The sequence below is a fragment of the Cucurbita pepo genome, chromosome LG16 (genome assembly GCF_002806865.2).
Source record: "Cucurbita pepo subsp. pepo cultivar mu-cu-16 chromosome LG16, ASM280686v2, whole genome shotgun sequence".
NCBI lineage: Eukaryota > Viridiplantae > Streptophyta > Magnoliopsida > Cucurbitales > Cucurbitaceae > Cucurbita > Cucurbita pepo.
The window spans coordinates 675,285-698,269 of record NC_036653.1 but is presented as its reverse complement, the minus strand read 5'-3'; the positions used below and the strand labels follow the sequence as shown (position 1 = coordinate 698,269).

Here is a 22,985-nt window from a genome sequence, read left to right as displayed (position 1 = left end):
TGCAAGGGCCACAAGAACACGCATTGTTCATACTTTAAATAATTCAACCAACCAAACCAATAGTGGTGCGACGTACTTGATTGACCTAAACCAGAGTCACTAATTATTCTAGAGTTGGCCTAAATATACTCCTCAACATTTGATTTAACCTATGTGGACCTACGATAGTAGATTATAATACACTAAATAGCTAAACTTACCCAAAGGTATCGAATAATTCAAACTTTCACCTCAAAGTAATTTAAATTGAGAAAATAGGAGTCATATTCACCTCCAATGCTAATAATATTAAATAATATTAAAAAATACTCGTAAAGAGTCGAAAGTGTAAGAAACGATTCCAAATAGTCCAACCTAGTCGGATAAACTGTTTTACAGCCGTCGAGCCACCAAACTAGAATGAAATTCCCCTCTGAACAGATCAAGATATTACCGTCTTGAGTACTTGGTGTTGCCACCCATTTCCTCCACCGTGCGAGAGTGTATTATGTGATGAGTTCTCGGAGGTATTTCAACTGGGCTTCCTTGGGTGGATTCTTCCTCTCTCTCGTTGTTGTGTTCTCTCTCTCTAAAGTGTCCTCCCTCTCTCTACATACAAACTTTGGAGCCAAATGAGAGAGGTGATCACACAACGGAGTGGCTTGAAAATTTGGGAGCCGCTTCGTGATCTAAACAGTTCCAGTGACTCGGCGAAAGTTCTGTGCTTCTTTTTTTACTATGATAATATACGAATCTAAAAATAACTTTGGTTCCTGAAAGTACCTTACACTTGAAATAACTTGTGATACTGTTCTATTATTTCGTCCTCACATTTTCATGTCGTCGAGTATATTGCTCTTTCTTTCCTACCTGTTTCATCTCCAATATAACTTAAAAGTTCGTCAGAGGTTTTATCTCCAACAAGATTTGGCGGGATTTGTTATACTGTTATATTATTTTTCTAGTGAGGCCTTTACTTCTAGTGGTAAAATTTGTATGGATTTTTTCCCCTCAAACTCTCATATAAATGCAAAAGCTCATTGTTAATCACATGGATTTTACTTACGACGCATAGACACGTGAAACAAGTTATGCATGGTAGAAAAAAGGATGACAAACTCAATTGATACCCCACTTATTCAATCCAATCTAGAATTTTGAAGGTTCTGATGATACACGGGTTTAACCTGTTTTTACGCCTGAACCTCAATGCACCTTTCATCGGTACCACCTTCAAACTACTTTGTCACCTACTACAAACTCTAGGTTCCTACGTCTTACATGAGTGTAACTTTTTTGTCTACTCTAGGTTGTACGCATCTTTGTCTGATCTCTCGTACGACCTCATTGGAAGATAGAACTAACTTTTGTCCCAAGAGCTCGCATTCACCCCTCCATCCTAATGCACTGGGGACCTGCATGGTTCCCATACAGAGCCTCAAATGTTGTCATGTCAATGATTGTTTGAAAACTATTATTATAAGTGAATTCCATGAGGTACAACTTAGGATCTCAACTGCTTGAGAAGTTTAACTCACAAACACATAATTTCTCTTCTAATATTTGACATAGACGTTCAGTCTGTTCGTCTGTTTGTTGGTGAAAAACAGTGTTAAAATCCAATTGGATGCGCAACGTTTTTTTAAAGATTACTCTAGATATTGAACGTGAAGCACAAGTCCTATTTGACACTATCAATACTAACATCTAGTGCAACCTAACCCTAATTTTCTTGTCTTTATATATAGGTCTTACTTACAACCTTAAGTTAATTGGGGTTGTTTGGACTATGAAACATCTTAACGAAAATCCTAGGGACATTTTGATCATTTTACCCATAGTTCTTGGTTAGGTCCAAAAGGGCTTAATAAGATATGTTAAGCCTTTGATTTGGGTTCACGGTTCTTGAGCTTTCAGTATCCGAATTTCTTCAAATTTTCTCATGTAGAACCCATAAAGAGTCTATTCTCACGAACAAAAAAGGAAATTCATGAGAGTCGATCTATAAGAGAGTTAAATAGGTCAAAATAGTAGAAATGTCAAAATAGGTTGACCTTTAACTTTTATTGGTCAATGATTGACCATTGACTTGGGGTTTCCTCTTCTTCCTTGAGGTTGCTCGAAATGATGATTTTCTTTATCATCTACCTTTAGTTTTGCTCTTGTGCAACTCTAACCAAACCTCGAATCAACTTGATTTCTTCACGAAAATTTTAAATCTTGTTTTCTATGAAGATGCTGTGATAAACATCATTAATTTTGGACAACCGAGCAAAAGTTATTATCGTTAGAAGTTATCTGGTTCACCATTTTTTTCTAGATTCCAACAACACAAAAGAACCTCTCTGATTTGATATATTTCTTAGCCTCGATTCCAATTAATTTCTTGTACAAATGTAGTTAACATTCCTATGAACATTTTTTGTACCAATTTTGTGTTTTAAAATTTGAATTTATGGGTATTGTGGAGAGTTTGAATTTAAAATTCAACAATCCTCTTAGTTTTGGCTATGGAGCTCAAATTTGGGGTATTGATTTTAGGTAATTTTTTACTCTCAATTTCTTCATGAAAGTTGTGGGTAATCTCAAAACTCGTTTGAGATCAAATGGTGTACCATAGATCTCAAATTTGAGAGGAACCTTAGAGCACTATACCCGTAATCTAAATGCTCAATTCATACTATTTAGGAACACTCAAGGTTAGATTCTTGTTTCAAATGGTTGCCCAAAGTCTCTTATTTATAATCCAAGCTTCCATTTTATCTTGAATTTTCTAAGTGTCTTAAAAAATATGTACCCGAAAAAGGTACTGCCTATTACAACTTTAAGTTCCAGCCTTTGTGTGAATGTTTGATTAATCCACCACACCTAAATGGTGTAAAAGTTATCTTATTTATAATCAAATAAATTCCAAGGATATGGAAATAGTAATAAATGGAAATAACAATAAATGGAAAGATACCTATGGTAATAAGGCAAATATCTAATATCTGCCTTATAATAAAATATCAAATATAATATATATTGTAAACTATAATTTATTACTAAATATCCTTAACACCCCACCACAAGCTGAGCGTCGGATTTTAACGAACGTGAAGCTTGAATCTGAAAAATTCAGAGGTTAAGAAATACTTTTCATGAAGATGTCAACAACCTGGTTCAGAGGAGGCGTAGAGAAACACTTTCTTGGCCATCGAAAATTGCGGATGGATCACCGCTCAACGGCGATGCTGCCTTGGCTTCGACGAGAATATGTCTAACCCATGAAGAGAGATTGTCGCTTAGCAATGATGCTACCTTGGCTCTAGTGAGAATATGTCTAACCCCAAGAAGTAGAAGGGGAAACCTAGAGCAAGAGACAAAGACAATGTTGAAGCCGAAAGAGTCGCCACATTGGACGAAGGAGCCAATTTTGGCGAGAAGGGCGGCGGCAACTTGGTTGGCGAAGAGGCCAGTGCGGCGCCCAGATTCCAAAGGTAAATCTCTGCATAAGGTCGATGGACTTATCGAGATTCTGTATATTTCCGAAGAGAACTCTAATGAAGATCCTAAGATTAGGGTTTCTGTGAAGGATGAAGGATGCAGGATGAAAGGAAAATTTGGAAGAAAATGAAAGAGGCTATGTTTGGAAAAGGTGAGGTTGTATGTACAAAGTATGACGAATGATGATTTGGAGGTCAAAAGGGTGGAGCCGAAGAGTAATCATTCGGCTCTACATGTGGCAGCCATGACGACTGCCCCTGCGGCGTCAAAGACAGCACTGGTGGTGGAGAAAAACAATAGAAGATTTCAAAAGCCATTGAAAAGAAAGGATCCGGGTTGCTAAATCAAAATGACTCTGATACCAAGTTGGCATAAGACGTCAGCAGGGAGAGCATTATGACAAAAGATCGTCAGGTGCTCAACGATAGAAGATTTTTCTGAAGCACAACCAAATCCAGCGAGNACGGTAATAAGGCAAATATCTAATATTTGCCTTATAATAAAATATCAAATATAATATATATGGTAAACTATAATTTATTACTAAATATCCTTAACACTTTGTATCTAAAGGGTATTTAGTCTTTTCGATCGTATCCAAATTTCAGCCCGATGCAAAAGATTTTCGCAGCCGACAACTTTTGGAATAGAATTTGGACTAAAAGATTTGATGTAAGAGCTTTTTGTAATTTTCGTGAACTTTGGGGGTATTTTGGTAATTTTCTTATATTTAAATATTTTATTTTGAAAAAAAAACCAAACATTTTCTAAACATTCCTTACCTTATTTTGGTAACTTCTTCGTTTTTGGACCCTTAAGATTCATTCTCCATAATTAATTAAAAATTCAAGAATTTTGTAAAAAATTGGAAAAATGACAATTTTGCTCTTTTTTTTTCCTTTGTTTAGTTTACTTAGTTCCATTTAAAACTTGGTCAGACCCTAGTATTTAAAAATTAGTTTAAGTATATAGTATTTAAACTTATAGTGTTAGCTCGTAAGCCTTCCATTTGGTAAGACCAACTCTTTCCTTTTCATATTCGTAACCAATATTAGATTTCGTGGTTGCGTATTTTATAATGACGAACGTTTCCTTCGACAGTATCACTCTAAGTAACTATAGTAGCCTATAGAATATTACTATCTATCAAACCTCTTTGGTCATTATCATTTGAAATAATTCACTAGTATGGGAACACTTTGAGCTTACGTCATAGGCTAGTCTACACTTTGAGCCTACATCATAGACTACTACATACATGACATGACTGTTAAGTGCAGAAACATTCATTTAAAATATTTCATAAACAATGTCATGGACTTAAATCTTTGTAATGAAATCTTTAAAATAAAATAACGAAAAATAAATAAACGGGTGTTTTAAATAAAATAAGAAAGAGAATAAACAAAATGTCTAGATCAAACCTAAGGGCTACAAACAACATAAATGCATTTACCCTAACTTCAGTCTCATGGGCATCATCACGATGTCGTCATCCATGCAAACATGCCTTACTTTTACTTGGAAAATAAGAGTAGCACGTGATTTGAGTATTTTAAGAAAATTTCAGTAAGTAACTCGACTACTGGTGTCAGGAAATGCAATCATATGCAATCATGTTTGGGACCTATTATTTCATAAAACATCATAACATGGGCTTGGTCTCTACTTTCTGTTCGGATAGAATTGGATGTGCAATACTTTTTTACACACGGCCCACGTACACACACAAGGATCTCCAAGCGAGCTCGTATACATACTCTCTATAAATTTCTTATCATACATACGTTGAATAACTTATCCAACGTACAAAAGAACATGTTTAATAATATTTGAAGCGAAAACTTATTAGAGAGTTAAAATTGTGTGATTATTATAACGATTTGCTAAGTAACCCTTTTGTCCTTAACCCATCATTTTCCAATTTGTTCATATGTCAAAGTAGCAACCTAACAATTAGGGTTTAATTATTCCTTTGGGGACCCACTAAAAACAATGGGTTATATGAAAAGTCTATGCCATTATTACTCTTGTTTGCCATTACAAGCTACCAAATTGGTAACATTTTTCTAACAAGCTAATAATATTTTGATACTAAACCTATTGAAGAGCATATGATTCTGTGAGAAAAGTCACCCAAATCATTACCCTTCTTTTCTTTTTGTTTTGTTTAATCCCAATGTATCATTGGATACTCTCTTTTTAAGGAATTGAAAAAAAAACAAGATCATTTAGGTCTATCAATGAATTTACCTACTACTTTTCGAACCTACTCCACAATGCACCGACCGCCAAATTTAATCCTCATTCAAAATGAATCGAATGATAAACTGTATCGATTTTAACTCTAAAATTTTATTTTGATCGATTTAAACTTTGAATTTAGTGGGTTATGTTAGCTTTAATCATCAACTTTAGATAAGTGTATGAATTTACATTTTCGGTTTAATTTTCGTTTTAATCACGTGTTACTCTATATTATAAATGAAATTGGTTGAAGTGTTTTTCAATTTAAGAGCAGATTGTTTCTTTTTTTCTTATCTTCTATGATTATGGTACTTTTTTCATTTGATTCGTGGAGATTATCTCTATCATTGCTGGATTCCACTCGATTTTGTTGGTCTTTAACGATGTCACCACCTGGATCTTCTCACACTTGTCATTGCTAGTTAAGACACTGAAGACGAGTGGGAAGACAACGAGTCTGTGTGGATCCTACTTTTAAGAGTCTGATCTTGAATGTTTTAATTAGTTTTTTTTTTTTGTTTGTTTAAATGTAACATTAGATATCCATTATCGAGGAACATGTGAATTTGAGCAAGGGTGGAAAATCATGCTGACATTACTAGTTAAGGCATCGAACACGAGAGGGAACACAAGAGTCTGTGGATTCTACTTTTAGCTAGGTTCGTGATTTTCATGGTGGCAATCATCGAATCTTCTTAAATGATTGAAATTGATGAAATTAAAAGTTTAAAGTTTAGGACTAAAATCGATAAACTACCAAGTTTAGACTAAAAAAAATGACTTAGTTTTCCAAAATATAAGAATAAGTCATTAATGGTAAGGGAATAGGGTTATGTAGACTCAAAGACAAGCCCAAACTCACAAATGGGTATTAGTTTCTTCGGCCTTTTTGGAAGAATAGCACTTCTTGGACACAATATGATATCCACTTGAGAAAGACCGGCGTAAACCAAAAACAAATTCATTATTTTATAGTTCATCCCATTGTTAGCCTCATAATCTCTCATAAATCAAAGGAAGCACCACTAGCCATGACTACTAATTCTAGATTTTAGAAGAGATAATGAAAACGTATTAGTCTGGCTTCATGTCTTCCCGGGTAATGGGACGCCTCTCGGCTAGTAATCGCTTTGCGCTTTCGAGGACGTCGAAGAAAATGGAACCCCCAATGCCTATCCGTAGCACTCGAGGTCCGATGCCCTCCAAGAACTTAACATATCATCATAACTTGGCATGTATCCTCTTTTAGGTCACCGGAAACATCACGAGCTGTGTATGCTAACGACGGAGACAAGTGGGAAGACAAGGATTCCTGAACATCAATTTAAAAACTTTGAGGGGAAGCCCGAAAGGGAAAACCCAAAAAGAAAAATATCTGCTAATGATGGGATTTGGCTATTACAAAAGGTATCATAGCCGAATATCGGGCGATGTGCCAGCGAGAAGGCTGAGCCCCGAAGGGGATGGAGTGGAGGTGGTGTGCCAGCAAGGACGTTAGACCTTGAAGGGGTGGATTGAGGGGGGCCCACATTGATTGGAGAAGAGAACGAGTTCTAGTGAGGATGTTGGACCCCGAAGAGGGGTGGATTGTGAGATCCCAACATCGATTAGGAGGAGAACGGAACATTATTTATAAGGGTGTGGATGCTTCTCTCTAGCAAACACGTTTTAAAAAAATCGTTCTAGTAAAATACCCAAGAAAAAGGTTGAACAATTTCAATTGGTTTGGTGGACTCATTTCCACTATTTTGGACGGTTTCGAAATCGTTTCTATTGTAATTCAACCAGAAAAAATTAGTATAGCTACTTTTTGGACAATTAACAATATTTAACATTGTTTAGGATTGGTTTTAAGATAGTTAAGTTATGGTGGCTCCATAATATACTCGAAACTCGATTTTCTGAATAAATAGAATATCATAGGTGAACTTGAATTCCAGTTGAGCTAAACCTATGAACGATTAGCTAGGATGAGCTTAAGAACACCAAGATGAACTTGAACAATAAGTGAACTTGTTGGTTCTGACCCTTGATTGAAGCACACCGAAACGAATAACCGAAGTGGAAAGAATAGCTAAAGAACTTCAAGTACAATGCTTTTGAATTTTCTATCGTGGGAAACACTCAATACTCTTTATTAAGATTAAACAAGAAAGAGATTATCTAGAGTAGAAGCTAGACAACATAAATAATACATTTTTTTTTCTATCTTATATTTTAAACCGTACGGTTTGTCTATCTTATATTTCATACTACTAGATTAATTCCTAAAATATCTGATATCTATATCTTTATCTCTAAGTTATCTAGATATTATCTCCTAAATTTGAAACACAAATCAAAACTTGTTCAATCAAGTACAAGTCAAGCTTATTGACTCACAATCTCTCTCGTAAGCATGACTTTGCTCGATATTCTTTACTGCGAGTAACTATTTGTCACTTCTCAACACTCATAGATGAAGTGGAAACAGTGTCGATGTGTTTGCTACGTCCACTCATAGATGAAGTGGAGTGAGTGTCGATGTGTTTGCTACGTTCACTCATGGATGAAGTGGAAGTGAGTGTCGATGTGTTTGCTACGTCCATGACGTGGACATAGATTGGAATTGCCACTTTTGAGAAATGGTTCCTAAAATTAGAGAAGTTGGTAGTTCTCACCCCCCTTGATTTTAGTAAATGCTATCAAAGGGAATTAAAGATAATATTCATTCAAAGTCCTCCTTTTTCCTCTTACTTTTTCTTTTTCCTAACTTAAAAAGAAAATCTCAGTTGAAATTCACTCCAAACCTAGAAAAAATTCAGCACATAAACTCAGACATTTCAAACGAATGAAGAATTATATTTCCAAAATAATGAATTTGAAACTTAACTAAACATCTATCATCTAGAAACAACCATTCCAATTAATATGATAAAAACGAATAAGATTAGTCTTACTTGGTACGACCGGGTGCGTTACGACCAGTGCACATTATTGGTTCTTTACAAACTTTATTCAACTGTTTTCAGAAGTTCACAACAAAAGGAAAATGAGAAAACACCTGATCTAATCAGGATAAATAATAATTTACATAAAATGGAATGAACAGCTCAAAGAATAAGTAACATTTTATAATACCAGGAAACCTCCAATCAATCAAAGAGTTCATGTTAAGGTTGTTGAGTTTCAGGAGAGAGATATTAACAAGCACAGCCTCCTCCTCCTCCGCCTCCTCCGCCGCCTCCTGCCTCCACTTCTGAAACAGAGTCTGAGATACTTTCAAAGTAACTGCAGCAAATGAATGAACATTTAATGTAAGCTCCAATTTCTGTATCAATTCATGTTCCTCCACTTCTACATGTCTATTATGATTCAAAGCCAATTTTGATAGTGTGAAAATCGAGTTTAAAAGTGTAAAACTAACCATTAAAATGATTACATGAGAACCGCTTTTTCATAAATCACTTGTAGACAATTCGTTTTCGCTAAAGCCACCCTTTCTAATATCACTATCAAACATGTGTTTAGTACTTATTTTGATGGTTCGTCCTATGTTATAAAGTTTTTTGGATAGTTAGCCAAAAGCACTTCTAAGACACCTTTGATTTTTTTCCTAAAGCATTTCATATAACTTTCAAACGTGAAAAAGGTTTTTTTGGATGGTTACCATTCAAGTAGTAGAGCCAAAAGCACTTCAAAAGACGCCTTTGATTTTTTTCCTAAAGCACTTTATGTTACTTTCAAACGTGAAAAATATGAATGAAAAGTGCTCTTAGTTATTGCAAAGTGCTGATGAGCCTACTACAAACAGTCGCCATCCTAGTTTAAGCGTTATTTGAAGCACCTTTCTATAAGCATGCTGGGAAAAAAGTACTCATTAAGCAAAGCATCGGCACGATAGAAAATTGAAAAATCTACTAAACAGGCATCAACACGTATGAAGGAGTTCATTCTTTATTGGCACTATTATTGTAACAACTCAAGCACACCACTAATAGATATTTTCCTTTTCAAGCTTTCCCTTTCGGGTTTCCCCTCAATGTTTTTAAAATGTGTATATTGAGGAGAGGTTTCCACACCCTTATAAGTGGGCCCCGAAGGGGATGGATTGTGAGATCCCACATCAGTTGGGGAGAAAAATGAAACACCCTTTATAAGGGTGTGGAAACCTCTTCCTAGAAGACGCGTTTTAAAAATTTTGTGGGGAAATTTAAAAGGGAAAGCTCAAAGAAGACAATATCTGCTAGCGGTGTGTTTGGGTTGTTACAATTATGCTATAAAATATTATCACAAAGGAAATTAGATTTTTCAAACTTACTGGTCCTGCTCTTCTTCATTGGTTAATGCAGCTTTTGCAATGCATAGAAATGCTTCATTGACATTATAATCCTCTTTTGCTGAGGTCTCAAAGTATGGCATATTTCCCCTGGAATTACACCATTGTCTTGCCCTTTTCTCTGAGACCTGCACTCAAGGAGGATTCATATAATTCTTGGACAACAACTTTATCAATAGTTTCGGAGAAAGATTTGAAAATCCTTACAGCTCGGCTATTTCCATTGTCTACATCGATCTTGTTCCCAAGTAATAGGAACGGGAATGCTTTTGGATCAGCTGGCCCTGCCTGTTCAACATTAGAAAAATTCAATGTGGAAAATTAGATATTAATAACGAAAGGAAAATATATTATCAAGAACAGATATTGAGTTGAACATGCTTCACTTGTATGGTTTGGTAACTGCAAAATAATGAGGATAATTGAAAAAGTATAAAAAAGGCAGGTTGACTTTAGTTTAAGTTTTTACAATAAAATTTTAGACCGTTTATACTCCAAAAGTATTTTTAATACTCAAGTAGAAGTTTCATTTGGGGAAGAAACAACACACTTATAAGTAGATAACAAAGTAGCCAAACTCATTTATTAGATAAGAAGGTGTAGCATGTTGACTTTAGTTTCTCGAAGTTTCTATTTTTTTTTAAGCTTTTGTCTACTTGGTTCCATAACTTTTAGAAGGTATCGAACAAGATTATAGACGGTGAGATCTCACATCGGTTGGGGAGGAGAACGAAACATTCTTTATAAGGGTGTGGAAACCTCTCCCTAGTAGACGTGTTTTAAAAACCTTGAGGGGAAGCCTGAAAGAGAAAGCCCAAAGAGGACAATATCTGCTAGTGGTGGGCTTGGGCTGTTACAAATGATATCAGAGCCAGACACCAAGCGATAATGCCAGCGAGGAGGCTGAGCCCCAAAGGGGAATGGACACAAGGCAATTTACCAGCAAGGACGCTGGCCCGAAGAGGGGTGGATTGGGGGGTCCCACATTGATTAGAGAATGGAACGAGTGCCAACGAAGACACTGGACCCCAAATGAGGGTGGATTGTGAGATCCCACATCAGTTGGGGAGGAGAACAAAACATTCTTTATAAAAGTGTGAAAACCTCTCCCTAGCAGACACGTTTTAAAAACTTTGAAGGAAAGCCCAAAAGGAAAAACCTAGGGGACAATATCTACTAGCAGTGGGCTTGGGTTGACACATAGACTTTCAACTTTGTGTCCAATAAATCTCTAAAAAATTGTCTAATCGATTCTTAAAATTTTGATTTTGTAATCAATACCATAAATTTTCAAGTTGGTATAAAATAGGTGATTCGAGGATTAAACAACACCTAAGAATTTAGGAATTGATGTTTCAATTTAACCAACAAGATTTAGAGACAAAACCACCTGAGGAATACAATAAACCATGCATAAGCAAGACCAAACCTGCTTGAGAAACTCCTCATGCCAACTGCTGAGTGATTCAAATGATTTGACCACATTCACATCATAGACAAAAACACAGCAATCTGCTCCTCTGTAAAATGCAGCCCCTAGACTCTGAAACCTTTCCTGCCCTGCTGTATCCCAAACCTGTTTCAAACACAAAAAAAGAATCAGAAGATTTGCTTGACTAGATCATGATGTTAAAAGAAAATAATAATAATAAAGCTATGGTTTACCCACTTGCAATGTGACAAGCTGGTCATCAATTTGTAGCTCCTTTGTCATAAAGTCAGCACCAATCGTTGCTTTATACTGTAGACAGAACTTCTTATACACATATCTAAATCAGTTGTTAACAGTCCACAACACCAAAAACNATTTTGTGGGGAAATTTAAAAGGGAAAGCTCAAAGAAGACAATATCTGCTAGCGGTGTGTTTGGGTTGTTACAATTATGCTATAAAATATTATCACAAAGGAAATTAGATTTTTCAAACTTACTGGTCCTGCTCTTCTTCATTGGTTAATGCAGCTTTTGCAATGCATAGAAATGCTTCATTGACATTATAATCCTCTTTTGCTGAGGTCTCAAAGTATGGCATATTTCCCCTGGAATTACACCATTGTCTTGCCCTTTTCTCTGAGACCTGCACTCAAGGAGGATTCATATAATTCTTGGACAACAACTTTATCAATAGTTTCGGAGAAAGATTTGAAAATCCTTACAGCTCGGCTATTTCCATTGTCTACATCGATCTTGTTCCCAAGTAATAGGAACGGGAATGCTTTTGGATCAGCTGGCCCTGCCTGTTCAACATTAGAAAAATTCAATGTGGAAAATTAGATATTAATAACGAAAGGAAAATATATTATCAAGAACAGATATTGAGTTGAACATGCTTCACTTGTATGGTTTGGTAACTGCAAAATAATGAGGATAATTGAAAAAGTATAAAAAAGGCAGGTTGACTTTAGTTTAAGTTTTTACAATAAAATTTTAGACCGTTTATACTCCAAAAGTATTTTTAATACTCAAGTAGAAGTTTCATTTGGGGAAGAAACAACACACTTATAAGTAGATAACAAAGTAGCCAAACTCATTTATTAGATAAGAAGGTGTAGCATGTTGACTTTAGTTTCTCGAAGTTTCTATTTTTTTTTAAGCTTTTGTCTACTTGGTTCCATAACTTTTAGAAGGTATCGAACAAGATTATAGACGGTGAGATCTCACATCGGTTGGGGAGGAGAACGAAACATTCTTTATAAGGGTGTGGAAACCTCTCCCTAGTAGACGTGTTTTAAAAACCTTGAGGGGAAGCCTGAAAGAGAAAGCCCAAAGAGGACAATATCTGCTAGTGGTGGGCTTGGGCTGTTACAAATGATATCAGAGCCAGACACCAAGCGATAATGCCAGCGAGGAGGCTGAGCCCCAAAGGGGAATGGACACAAGGCAATTTACCAGCAAGGACGCTGGCCCGAAGAGGGGTGGATTGGGGGGTCCCACATTGATTAGAGAATGGAACGAGTGCCAACGAAGACACTGGACCCCAAATGAGGGTGGATTGTGAGATCCCACATCAGTTGGGGAGGAGAACAAAACATTCTTTATAAAAGTGTGAAAACCTCTCCCTAGCAGACACGTTTTAAAAACTTTGAAGGAAAGCCCAAAAGGAAAAACCTAGGGGACAATATCTACTAGCAGTGGGCTTGGGTTGACACATAGACTTTCAACTTTGTGTCCAATAAATCTCTAAAAAATTGTCTAATCGATTCTTAAAATTTTGATTTTGTAATCAATACCATAAATTTTCAAGTTGGTATAAAATAGGTGATTCGAGGATTAAACAACACCTAAGAATTTAGGAATTGATGTTTCAATTTAACCAACAAGATTTAGAGACAAAACCACCTGAGGAATACAATAAACCATGCATAAGCAAGACCAAACCTGCTTGAGAAACTCCTCATGCCAACTGCTGAGTGATTCAAATGATTTGACCACATTCACATCATAGACAAAAACACAGCAATCTGCTCCTCTGTAAAATGCAGCCCCTAGACTCTGAAACCTTTCCTGCCCTGCTGTATCCCAAACCTGTTTCAAACACAAAAAAAGAATCAGAAGATTTGCTTGACTAGATCATGATGTTAAAAGAAAATAATAATAATAAAGCTATGGTTTACCCACTTGCAATGTGACAAGCTGGTCATCAATTTGTAGCTCCTTTGTCATAAAGTCAGCACCAATCGTTGCTTTATACTGTAGACAGAACTTCTTATACACATATCTAAATCAGTTGTTAACAGTCCACAACACCAAAAACCGAACAAAAATTCTCTCAGGCATTTCAACAAACACTTAGAAGTATATATTTCATTCAGCACTAAGAAACACTTGGAAGTGAAGAACAAAACGCGATTATCAATCAGAAAGGATACCGATTCATCAAAGAGGTTTTCCCGACTCTGAAAATTTCAATAAAACAGCAATCTATGTTGAAACAGATTCATGAAATTGAAACGAAATTAAAAGGTAACAGAAGAAAATGAAGCTCACCCACTGTCACCGAGGAAGATGACTTTGAGGAGCCTTCTTTTTGTAGCAGAAACTTCCATGGGTACAGAAAATGGAAATGTAAATCATAAGAGTTGCAATTTACACCAAATTTTGGTCTGAAACGAGTGAAATTAAGAAGAGGGTTTGCGGGGAAGAGAGGCAATTGAAGATGGTGATCAGTGGAGAAAAGTTTAAACCAAATTTGTTTTCAGGTGGGTGTTCTTGAATCTTCGCTGTGATCCTTTTGCTCTGTGTTTCTACTTTTCCATTTATTCGGTCGGTGTGCGTTGATTGATGCAAAGGGAATGACATGTGAGGCTTCGCCAAACCAAATCCCTGGGCGCCACCGGACCTCTCTTTTTTTTTTTTTTTTTTNTAAATTTGGGTTGGAGTTTTTTTTTTCTGTTTTGGCTTTTTGACATGCATGGCGTGGTCTTTTAGCTTTTTTTTGTTTTTTCAAATTTTATCTAATTAAATTTTAGGTTTAAATATTATAATTTCTTGTCCGACTTAATAATATCATACTAAATTAAAGTACGATGGTTATTAGACAAACGACACCTAAAGGCGTACTAGGTTAGAATGTTTTTTTTTAACTAACCCACGACCTCAACAACTTAAATAGAGTTTACAATCCAACCCTATATGTTTTAATTAATTTCGATTGAATTGTCGGTTGTTTTTCTTTTTTTAATTATTTTTTAAAAAAAAAATTATTTATCCACGTATATATTACATTTAATAACTAAGATTTCATAAAACTCAAATATTAAATATTTACTAGTCACGACACATCACCAACATGGTCAAATAATCTTTTTTAAAAGTCAGGTTGGGTTGAATTATAACTCTATTTTCAGATTGATCATAATTTTATTTTCAGGTTGGTCGGGTTGAATTATAACTCTATNAGCGATAATGCCAGCGAGGAGGCTGAGCCCCAAAGGGGAATGGACACAAGGCAATTTACCAGCAAGGACGCTGGCCCGAAGAGGGGTGGATTGGGGGGTCCCACATTGATTAGAGAATGGAACGAGTGCCAACGAAGACACTGGACCCCAAATGAGGGTGGATTGTGAGATCCCACATCAGTTGGGGAGGAGAANCAGTTGAATTATAACTCTATTTTCAGATGGGTCAAGTTGAATTATAATTTTATTTTCAGGTTGGTCGAGTTGAATTATAACTCTATTTTCAGGTTGGTCGGGTTGAATTATAACTTTATTTTCAGGTGGGTCGAATTGATCTGACTAAAAAAATGTTAACACACATCGAATTGACTTTTCAATTTTTTAAGAAAAAAAATCGAATCCAAGTCAACATTTATAATTTGATCCCTCGTTGTCATCTTAAACCATAGATATTTTATATGATATGATATGATAGAGTAGAGAATAAAATAAATAAGAGTATTAAATAAAGGTGGAGGGAAGGGGTGTGGAGGGTTAGGTTATATAGAAATTTGAAATTGAAACGGTTGAGTGATAGTTATTATTGGGAAAGGACTGGTGAGGGGTCGTGGTTGCCTCATCTTCTTCTTCAAGTGGACAGTTGGCAGATATGTTTTTAATACTTTCCTTTTTAAATGTTAAGAACCAATTTATGAATCCCTTCCTCACGTACCCACGTCCTGCCCCCATCTCCACATTTCAATTTCAATTTCAAATTGAATTCAAATCTAAGCTTACCCCTTGTGTCAAGGACTTGTTGGGAATACCGTCGAGTGAGGAAGACAGATAGCGGATCGAATTCTGGGTTTAGACTGTTGACTTTGGCAATTCAGAGGAAAACGTCGACCAAAAACTGGCCGAAAGAAGATTTTTTCGAAAGAAAAGATAGTGGAAGTAAAAGGAGAGAGGGAGAGATTTGTTAAAGACTCCATGCTTTATTTGTAATTTAGTTGAATTCTTTAGATAACAAACCTAATTACAAAAATAGGGGGAGGGGCTAAAACTTAGCCCAAATTAGCCAAAAATGGCCGGCCAAATTTAAGGTATTCCATGAGCGTGAATTCAGAATTTTACAAGGTCAAAACAGCTTAACTACTTTTAAGGACCATGACTTTTATTTAATAATCTCCTCCTAAAAGTCGTGCTATATCTACCTTATTATTTGAACTCCGATCTTTGAGCGTAGTTCTTCAAATTTTACCCGCGCCAGGGACTTCGTGAAAATGTCTCCAAGTTGTTCCTCTGTTCGGATGAAATCAATCTTGATGAGCCCTCGATCTGCACATTCTCGAATGTAGTGGAATCTGATTTCTATGTGCTTGCTCCGGTCGTGCAAAACTGGATTTTTTATCAGGGAGATCGTAGCTTTGTTGTCCACGTATAGCATTGGTGGATCGCTTTCTCTTCCGATGAGTTCTTCCATTAGTCGCGCAAGCCAAACCCCCTGTGTTGCTGTCATCGAAGCGGCGATGTATTCTGCTTCGCAGGAAGACAAAGCAACTACCTTCTGTTTTGTTGATTGCCAGCAGACCGCGCCGCCTGAGAGAAAGTAGATCATTCCGCTGGTGCTCTTACGATTATCAACGTCACCGGCCATGTCACTATCAATGTAGCCGACCAGCTTGAGTTTCTCCTTTTCTCTCCCTGCGCAGTATCTTACACCCTAGTCTCTGATTCCGGCTACATAGCACAGGATGCGCTTGACAGCCACTAGATGCTCCTCCCTAGGTGCTTCCATAAACCTGCTCACATATCTAACAGAATAAGCAAGTTCAGAACGAGTGTTTACCAGATAGTGCAGACTCCCGACAATGCTGCGGTAATTGGTGGAGTCGACTGTCGTCGTAGTGCCAGCCTCCCTTAGTTGGAGCTGGGCCTCTACTTGCCATGCCTGTGTGTGTACATGCCATGCTAAGAGGCATAGCGCTTGAATTTCAGTGACAGTAGGGTACTGTCGAGCTTCGTGTTCCACGCTCGTAGAGTGCCTTGCTAGGTGGTTGTCGAACGTAGACGATCTCCTTCAGCTCTCCGTTAAGGAAAGCAGACTTCACGTCCATATGGTGAACCTCCCAAGAGTAATGTGCCGCAATTGCCAGCAAAAGACGGACGGATTCTAACCTTGCCACCAGCGCAAATACCTCTTCGAAGTCCACTCCTTGCTTCTGGACATAGCCCTTCGCCACCAGACGGGTCTTGTGCTTCACAACTTCTTCTTTTTCGTTGCGCTTCAGTTTGAAGACCCATTTGAGCCCTATGGCTCGGTGTCTCGGCGGCATATCCTCTAGACTCCACGTCTGGTTCTCGGTGATGGATGTCATCTCCTCCTACATTGCCTTCAGCCAGCACGAGTTCCTTTCTACTTCGACGAAGGTGTTCAGTTCATCTGCACTGATGGCATGCAGTTCGGCCACTTCTTTGAGCTCGCGCGCTACCGGTCCAGGTGGTTCACCTCCTCCCACTAGGTCGTCCATCCTCCGGTACCTAGCCTCTAGATCAGCATCGTGATTGGCATCCAGCGTCGAATCCGCAGTCCGTGGTGTTGCGAATTTCATTGGTTCAGGGGGTGCACCTGCTGGCGACGATGACGGCTCCTGATGCTGGGCTCCTTCTTCTTCCGGCTCGGTGACGAGGTACTCCACCATGAATTGATTTGGATTATGGTCTGCCTCGATCACGTCATTCCACTGCCAGAAGGTGCTTTCATCGAAGACGAAGTCGCGAGACACGTGAGCTCGCCCCCTACAAGATCATAGAGTCTGTACGCCTTGCTCTCGGGTTCATAGCCGATGAAGACGACCTTCAGCCCCCTGGGATCGAGCTTGGCGAGGTGAGGACGTGTTACCTTCATGTATGCGACGCAGCCGAACACGCGGAAATGATGTATCGCTAGCTTTTTGGAGTACCAGGCCTCATATGGCATCTTCTCGTCGAGGCTTCGGGTTGGTGACCGATTGAGGAGATAGACAGTCGTCATTACCGCCTCTCCCCAGAATCTCCCAAGCATCCCAACCGTCACCAGCAATGACCTCGCTATCCCAACGATGGTCTGATTTTGGCGCTCCACCACTCTGTTCTGTTGGGGGGAGTAGGGCGCCGTTAGGTGCCGTTATATGCCGAACTCGTCGCAGTACTTACCGAAACTTGCTGAGGTGAATTCTCCACCTCGGTCTGTGCGCAGCACTCGCATCTTCTTCTCACATTTGGCCTCCGCTCACGCTTTAATGCGCTTAACCGCCTCTGCCGCCTCACTTTTCGCTTGCAGCAGGGTCAGCCACATGAAGCGGCTTTTGTCATCGACTAATAGAAGGAAGAGACTCTTACCGCCTGGGGTCGCCGGCTTGATGGGTCCGCAGATATCGCCGTGTACAAGCTCCAACGGCTCATCGACGCGGTAGGATGTCCGAGACGGAAAGGCTGCACGCCTCTGTTTGCCGATGAGGCACCCGTCGCACAGCTTGTTCTGTAGCTTTTCTAGAGCAGGAAAGTTTAAGTGCCCGTACCTTGCGTGCCACCTCCAAGATACCTCTTCGGTCTTGGCCGAGAGGCTGACGGGTTGCTCTATCTGTAACTCTAGGATATAAAGACGGTTTGTCGTGCGTCGGACCTGCGTGAGCAGCCGTCGTCGATCATCGCAGATTTTAAGTAGCCCGCGCTCGATGGAAATGAAGCAGTCTGCCTCATCGAGTTGGCCCAGGCTCACAAGGTTAGCCTTGAGCCTCGGGATGAAGTAGATGTCAGTCAGCTTGCGGTGCTCGCCTCCCTTGCTGACGAATAGAATTGTGCCGCTCCCTTCGATCTCGACGACGGAGCCATCGCCAAATTTCACCGTTTTGTGAATCTCCGAGTCGAGCTTGGGAAACACAGATCTAGCCCCGGTCATATGGTTTGTTGCCCCTGTGTCGAGGATCCATCGCCAGTGCTCGTGCTGCTCGTCCCTCTCACCGATCTGAGCAAACACTCGCTCCTCCTCCAGTTGAATTGGCTCCCCAGCTGGTGCCGCCTTTGCTACACCCAACTGGAGCTCTTTCTCGGGTTCGACGTCGTCGTCGATTAGCTCCACCTCCGTGGATTTGGAATCTAAATTGGGGACGCATGCACTTATCATGAAGAGAGCTGGCTCGTCCTCCTCGGATTGAGCCACATGGGCCTTCTCGACCTTCCCAGTCTTCCTGAGCTTGCTCCAGCAATTCTTGCTCAGGTGACCTCTCTACTCGCAGTTCAAGCACTGGATCGCCTGCCATCGGTCGACTCCTTCTTTTGATCCCCATCTTTCCCGCGCGTGCGCCCGCGAGCTTTCCATGGCTTCTTACCGCCTTTGCGGCTGGAGGGCCCATTACTCTCGCCGGTGTTGTCGCGGAGCTTTAGGGCCCGTTGCTCTCCCCGGTGTTGTCGCGAAGCTTTAGGGCCCGTTGCTCTCGCCGATGTTGTCGCAGAGCTTTAGGGCCCGTTTCTCTCGCCGATGTTGTCGCAGAGCTTTAGGGCCCGTTTCTCTCGCCGGTGTTGTCGCGGAGCTTTAGGGCCCGTTGCTCTCGCCAGTGTTGTTGATGCACGATCGAGTACCGGGAGGATCGGCTCGCCGCCGACCGCCATCATTCAGTAATGATATACCACCGACCGCTTCAACCAAGCTCTGATACCACTTGTTGACTCTGGCAATTGACTCTGGCAATTCGGAGGAAAACATTAACGAAAAACTGGCCGAATGAAGGTTTCTTCGAAAGAAAAAATAGAGAAAGTAAAAGGAGAGAGGGAGAGATTTGCTGAAGACTCAATGTTTTATTTGTGATTCAGTTGAATTCTTTAAATAACAAACCTAATTACAAAAATAGAAAGAGTGGGCTAAAACTTCGCCCAAAGTTAGCCATAAATGGCCAGCCAAATTTACGCTCTTCCATGAGCGTGAATTCAGAATTTTACAAGGTCAAAATAGCTTAACTACTTTTAAGGACCATAGCTTTTATTTAATATAGACAATTACGGGTGGCCCATGCCATCACCACAGTTACGACCCAGCCCGTATTAGCCTAATCACTCGTGACACTAGCCTATACCAAACGCGGGGAGTTTGATCCACGTAACAACCCAAGAACCACGCCTCGACTAGAGCAATAACCCACATTGCACGTGCTCGACTTACTCTGACTCGACTCAATAGCTTGACTTCTCGACTTAAACGGCACAGTACAAAGTTTTATACCGTTTCCTAAGTTTTCGACCCCTGAAGCCATTTTGACCTTATTTAAGACATTTGACGTCAGTATGACTTTTATTTAGCTAGTTTTAGGACTTATATTATAAATAATTATCATGTTTAGCTAGGTAGGTTAAGATATTAATATGCCTTAAGTATGTGATATGGATTGATATAGGTGAGATTTAACATTGAAGCATAGTTTTTGAAGCAAGTGATCTTACTGTTGGAGTTAGATGATTGATTGATGTATGATGGTGCATATCGTGTGGCTTCTGTATGTACCATATTATTATGTTATGCTTATGTGCTCTTTGTATTGACATATGATGCTATATGATGTATGCATGTGATATCCATTACAATGTGTTATGAATGAAACGAAATGTGTGTATGTCATGTTATGTCCTGGTATGTGATGATTGTCATGTATACATAATGCATATATGTAATTTGTCATGGACGAAGGGGAAAGGAAATTATGTCATGTTATGAATGTAAATCATGGGGACCTCATGCATGTATGCATGTCATATTCATCGGAATACTTTCTCGTTATGTTATGTTAGTACGAACGTGTACCTCCAATATTTATATTTGTCATGATATCATCTGAGTCTTCCGTTTATGTTGCATCCAACGACGTGTAATGTGTTGTGTACAACCAAACTAGGCTTAGGGGTGCGTATACGAGCACGCTTGGTGGGTCCATGTGCACATACGTGGGCCGTGTGTGGGGAAGTATCATACATCCAACCCTGCCTGGAATTGAAAAAAGTCCAAAGTCATGTTACGATTTTAAATGATAGGTCCAATCATATTATGTGCGTGATTCCATTACTAACCCTAACAGTGGGGTGACTTACTCAGTATTTCTTAAAATACTCTAACCACGTGCCACTCTTAAATTTTTCAGGTAAAGGTAAAGCTCACATGCTCGGATGACGGTGAATGCTAGAAAGACCATGGAAGTTAGGATAGGTATGCACGGATGACGGTAGATGCTAGAAAGACGATGTAAGTCAGGGTAGGTCATGACAGGGCAGTAGAATGCATTGAAATGTCACTTAGTAGTTGAAAGATGTTTTTAATGCAAATTGTACCGTTATTTTTGTTTTGAATAAAATATATAAGTCCAACATTATCTTAAAATTATTTATTATGAATTTCCGCATATGTGTTTAAAACATTCTTACAATGATGTCACTAATTTAGGGTAAGAAAATTAGAGGCGCTACAAAGTTCCTAGGCTTCCTTTCATTCGATCGACTCATCTAGAAACAATTTTGTAGACTAATATGAACTACTCCTCATTTTGCATACTTTCCCGTGTTGGTGACAACAAAAAAACTGAAGTGAGATTGAGAGGAGGAGTGATTTGAATGATGGGGAGGGAGGTCCTTTTATAGGGGGATTCCCGAAGTTGGTTGGGATTTTTGTGGATGAAATTGAATTCACCTCCTCCTTCTCTTCCGTAGTAACTAATTCAAATTACTATTATTAGCTTCAACACCCTCCCTTAAACTGAATTCTGCGGAAATCAGTTTAGGACTTCACTTCATCTTCTTGACATACATCTTGGATTCTGCACATCCCCATCTTTCTTCTAAGCTTCTCGAACAATGGTTGTTTCAAGGGCTTTGTGAATAGGTATGCGATTTGTTCATTACTTCGGCAAAAGTTGAGTTCAATAATGCCTTCTTTACACAAATCACGCAAGAAATGAAATCGAACATCGATGTGCTTACTCCTTCCATGCAACACAGGATTTTTAGACAACTTAATAGTTGACATATTATCACAATATATAACCGTCGTACCTGGTTGCTTCTGATTAAGAATTTCAAGCATTTTTCTTAACCAAATTGCTTGGCACGAGCATGCTGCTGCTGCCACAAATTCTGCTTCTGTAGTTGAGAGTGTTACAATAGGTTGCTTCTTTGAAGACCAGCAAATAGCTCCTGAACTCATCATGAAAATACTTCCTGAAGTACTTTTACGATCGTCTATATCACCTGCATAGTCACTATCTGTATAGCCAACCATCTTCGGATCATCTCCTTTCTTGTAGAATACCCCCAAATCAAAGGTTCCTCTCACATAACGAAGTATCCTTCTTGCTGCATTGAGATGTTTTTCCGTTGGATGCTCCATGTAACGACTTATCATACTAACCGCATACATGATGTCTGGTCTTGTTGAAGTTAGGTACATCAAACTTCCCACAATTTGTTTGAAGTACCTATTATCAACCTCTCGCCCGTCAATATCCTTGTGCAACTTCAAACCCAATTCTGATGGAGTTCCAAATGTGCGCTCATCCAATTTAAATCTTTCAAGTAATTCTTGAACATATTTCTTCTGACAGATAAAGTTACCTGAGGGAGTTTGAGTAACTTCTACTCCAAGAAAATATCTCATCAAGCCAAGATCTGTCATTTCAAATTCCTTCCTCATGTTCTTCTTAAAAAATTCAAACATTTCTTCATTATTGCCAGTAAATATTAAATCATCAACGTATAAGCAAATAATGATAATGTTACCTCCTTTTTCAGTTTTCACATACAACGTATGTTCATACGGGCATTTAGTGAATCCCATCTTTTCAAAATGAGAATCAATGCGACTGTACCATGCCCTCGGAGCTTGCTTCAAACCGTACAAAGCTTTCTTCAACTTGTATACTTTTTCCTCTTTGCCTTTTTGAACAAAACCTTCTGGTTGCTTCACATATACATCTTCTTGAAGCTCTCCATGTAAGAAGGCCGATTTCACATCAAGTTGATAAATAGGCCAAGATTTCTGTGCTGCAATATAAATTATGAGCCT

General features: G+C 38.9%; 1 protein-coding gene across 2 annotated transcripts; it reads right to left on the bottom strand.

Moving 5' to 3' along the window:
- Positions 1-8,594: 8,594 nt before the first annotated feature.
- Positions 8,595-14,372, bottom strand: LOC111776879 (ras-related protein Rab7-like). 2 transcript variants are annotated; one of them, XR_002812313.1, is made up of 8 exons: positions 14,016-14,372; positions 13,898-13,924; positions 13,647-13,746; positions 13,407-13,553; positions 12,185-12,265; positions 11,960-12,105; positions 8,833-8,982; positions 8,595-8,713 (listed from the first exon to the last, which is right to left on the bottom strand). XR_002812313.1 is itself a non-coding variant. In XM_023656274.1 (7 exons), exons 1-7 carry the CDS (start codon positions 14,072-14,074, stop codon positions 8,895-8,897), a joined length of 648 nt encoding a protein of 215 aa, XP_023512042.1. In that variant the 5' UTR covers positions 14,075-14,372; the 3' UTR covers positions 8,595-8,894. The 2 variants fall into 2 exon arrangements, 1 of the variants encoding a protein (XP_023512042.1); XM_023656274.1 differs by having other exon boundaries at positions 8,595-8,982.
- Between the last annotated feature and the right edge of the window lie 8,613 nt (positions 14,373-22,985).

Excerpts from the sequence above, each read along its gene's own strand:
- LOC111776879 (XM_023656274.1), bottom strand. The coding sequence starts at position 14,074 with ATGGAAGTTTCTGCTACAAAAAGAAGGCTCCTCAAAGTCATCTTCCTC. Across the intron at positions 13,925-14,015 it reads ATCTTCCTCGGTGACAGTGG|AGTCGGGAAAACCTCTTTGA; the intron begins GTGAGCTTCATT and ends TGAAATTTTCAG. Across the intron at positions 12,106-12,184 it reads ACAATGGAAATAGCCGAGCT|GTCTCAGAGAAAAGGGCAAG; the intron begins GTAAGGATTTTC and ends CCTTGAGTGCAG.